The sequence below is a fragment of the Triticum aestivum genome, chromosome 2D (genome assembly GCF_018294505.1).
Source record: "Triticum aestivum cultivar Chinese Spring chromosome 2D, IWGSC CS RefSeq v2.1, whole genome shotgun sequence".
Lineage (NCBI taxonomy): Eukaryota > Viridiplantae > Streptophyta > Magnoliopsida > Poales > Poaceae > Triticum > Triticum aestivum.
The window spans coordinates 29,826,028-29,829,250 of record NC_057799.1 but is presented as its reverse complement, the minus strand read 5'-3'; the positions used below and the strand labels follow the sequence as shown (position 1 = coordinate 29,829,250).

At 44.3% G+C, this 3,223-nt stretch overlaps 1 protein-coding gene across 1 annotated transcript; it reads left to right on the top strand.

Moving 5' to 3' along the window:
* The first annotated feature begins 1,573 nt into the window (after positions 1–1,573).
* LOC123051262 (ribulose bisphosphate carboxylase small subunit, chloroplastic 1-like) lies at positions 1,574–2,526 on the top strand. Its single transcript, XM_044474096.1, has 2 exons — positions 1,574–1,795; positions 1,909–2,526. The coding sequence occupies exons 1-2, from the start codon at positions 1,652–1,654 to the stop codon at positions 2,287–2,289; spliced, it is 525 nt and encodes a 174-aa protein (XP_044330031.1). The 5' UTR covers positions 1,574–1,651; the 3' UTR covers positions 2,290–2,526.
* Positions 2,527–3,223: the final 697 nt, after the last annotated feature.

Genomic DNA, 3,223 nt, shown 5'->3' with positions numbered 1-3,223 from the left:
ACCTTCGTTTTCGCAATTATATATATGTCGTGAATCGTTATCTTACGTTGATACTAGACTTTCGGTTGTGATAGAATAAGTTAAACTACTTCTAACAAAATTTGTATCATTTCAAAAGAAAATTGTATTATCATTGTTCTGATTGGAATAATATTTTTTGTGCTTTTTTATGTCATGTTGTGCTTATCTAGTTGGAATAATGGTCATAAAATTTATAAATTTTATCATCTCATTTAACTCGAAACTAGCTCGAGATCGACTCGAGATCGTTACAAGTTGAGCATGAGTCATGTTCTACAGCTTGACCTTGAGCTTCACTCAGTTTGAGCTTGCTCGAATTTTAATATGAGTTGAGCTGAGTCAAGTCCAACTCGCTCGAACTCGTCTCATTTGCAGCCCTACTTGAGAGACAATGTATGTGAGAGACCGCCCACCACTGACCGATTGGCATATCCTATAATTCAAGGTACAGATTTAGCCATATGTGTTAATAGTTGAGATATAGAGCTTTTCGTTCCTACCCAGTAGTGTTTAAAACAAGGTATGGAGTAGCTCAATCCCATTGTCACAGAGAGTTGTCAAAAAGTCGAGATATAGGGCTTTCTTTTCGTTCCTACGCATAGAGACGAGCCACTAAAGCACCGTTGTCGTTGCTCCCACTCTAGAGCTACCTTGACCTTGTCGATGACAGCCAGGAAGTCTTCATGCACGTGCCCCTAAGGACTAGTGCTCTGGAGCCGCAGTCGCCGCCGTTGAATCCCTGAATCGATCTAAAGAACCTGACACAAATTTCATTGTGCATACGCATGACGAGAAATCCTAACCTCGCCGCCTGAGGAGCTGGCAAGAATCTACGTCGGAGCTCCCTAGACAGAGGAACTTGAAGAGGATCGGATCCCGAAAGATTGGCTCGAAGAAGAAGGGCTGCCATCCGTCCAAGAGCCTCACCTATGAGGACTAAAAACCCTACTTATCTACTAGCCAGAGCTGAGGCACCAGGAATCCCCCTTCCGGCAGAGGGGAGGCGGATCCACGGGCTCACTGGCGGATATAGAGGGCTGGAAAGCTTTCAATAGTTGCCTTGCGAGAGGGGAAAGAACTTGTTCTGCGTGTGGACGGTTACTATGCTAGTTCAATTAATTGTACCAACAAAACATATATTTTATTTTGAGAAACGGTGTACAAATGTAGACGTTCACATACACACATGTACAACAACCCCTATAAATGCACACACGCACACTCTACGCCTATGGGCATACTTTCGAGAGAGTGAGCCATCAGATCTTATGATAAAATGTAAAATATTTTGCCCGCACCACTCAAGTCGCATCTCAGAAAATTTGTACTCAAGAAACTTTTGGCTTTAAATGAAACCAAAAACAAGAAAAGCTGGAAAAAGGTTGTGTGGCAGCCAGCCAATGACATGAAGGACTGAAATTTCCAGCACACACAACGCATCCGACGGCCATGCTTCTTCCACTGATCCGGAGAAGATAAGGAAACGAGGCAACCAGAGAACGTCAGCCACCCCAACCACATCTGTACCAAAGAAACGACGCTAAGTGTCTGGCTATATATACCGTAGTGACCCGGCAATGGTGGCCTCACCTGTAGCCGGCATCCTCCTCTCCTCCGATAATACAATACCATGGCCCCCGCCGTGATGGCTTCGTCGGCTACCACCGTCGCACCCTTCCAGGGGCTCAAGTCCACAGCCGGTCTCCCCGTCAGCCGCCGCTCCAGCGGCAGCCTCGGCCGCGTCAGCAATGGCGGAAGGATCAGGTGCATGCAGGTATGTCGAGACTCGAGGCACAAAACTGATATGAGTTTCTTCCTCTGTACGTACAATTTACTAGCACCAAGTGTTAAGCAGTTGTGTGCATTCCACAATTTCCATTCATTCAGGTGTGGCCGATTGAGGGCATCAAGAAGTTCGAGACCCTGTCTTACTTGCCACCCCTCTCCACGGAGGCCCTCCTGAAGCAGGTCGACTACCTGATCCGCTCCAAGTGGGTGCCCTGCCTCGAGTTCAGCAAGGTTGGCTTCGTCTTCCGTGAGCACAACAGCTCCTCCGGGTACTACGACGGTCGATACTGGACAATGTGGAAGCTGCCTATGTTCGGGTGCACCGACGCCACGCAGGTGCTCAACGAGGTGGAGGAGGTCAAGAAGGAGTACCCTGACGCCTATGTCCGCGTCATCGGCTTCGACAACCTGCGCCAGGTGCAGTGCGTCAGCTTCATCGCATTCAGGCCACCGGGTTGCGAGGAGTCTGGCAAGGCCTAAACTACGAGTTAAAACAATGGCCTATGTATGATTGTCTTTTGTGAACTTCACTTTTGTCCAGGACTCTGCTTCCCGACCAGAGCATATTTTTCCTTCGGTATGATCTGTGTTTGTACGAACATAGGTTGTGGAGCATGCATATGTAAATTCTAGCACCGGCTACACATATACAACACCAGTGTGATATTTATTATATACAACAAGCGGACCATTGTCCTGCTGTTAATTCTCGGAAAACTTTCTTTATTTGGCACTGCAATGGATATGTCTCCCAGCTAGTTGGTGGAAGAATTCAGTATTTGACATTAAGATTTCCTGATTGGCAATTACAAATTTCAGTTTGTTTACTTATATCAAATCAAAAGTTGAGTTTAAAAAAATACAAAAAAATTGTGGTTTCTTTTCCATGTAACTACCATCATCTTCTTCATCGGTTTTTGCTAGTAGAATAGAATGAAAAATATTCTTCTCAGAGACCCTTACTAAAGAACTTTTGTTGGTCAGTATAATAAGCATCTAACTGAACTCGATATAACAATAGCATTCAAAACTTATTATGGAACTTTTGCATGGGCTATTTGTGAAGGATTGCAATCATACTTGTGAAAATCAAGAAAAATCTCGGATTTGAACTACTATGGAGCAACAGCTATACAGTCCTTTATTCGATGAAAACAAAAGGAAGCAAAAATATTTACAAAAGAAACCAAGGAAAAAAGGAAAAACAACACTTACCTACTTACCTATTTCTCTAATGGAGGTTACTAATCCAAACGAGGAGCTTTGGTTTGATACAAGCCTTAACTCTATGTGCAAGAAGAGATGTCTTGTACAAATTAACAAAACCAAGCGGGAAAGGTTGGCCTCTCCACTACGAAGATCTTGCCATTTCGAATAATATAAATATTGGTTCCAAGAGAACACCACTTCAAAG

Bases quoted from the DNA above. Each gene is read 5' to 3' on its own strand.
- LOC123051262 (XM_044474096.1), top strand. From the start codon at position 1,652: ATGGCCCCCGCCGTGATGGCTTCGTCGGCTACCACCGTCGCACCCTTC. The intron at 1,796-1,908 runs GTATGTCGAGAC...CCATTCATTCAG, and splicing joins GAAGGATCAGGTGCATGCAG to GTGTGGCCGATTGAGGGCAT.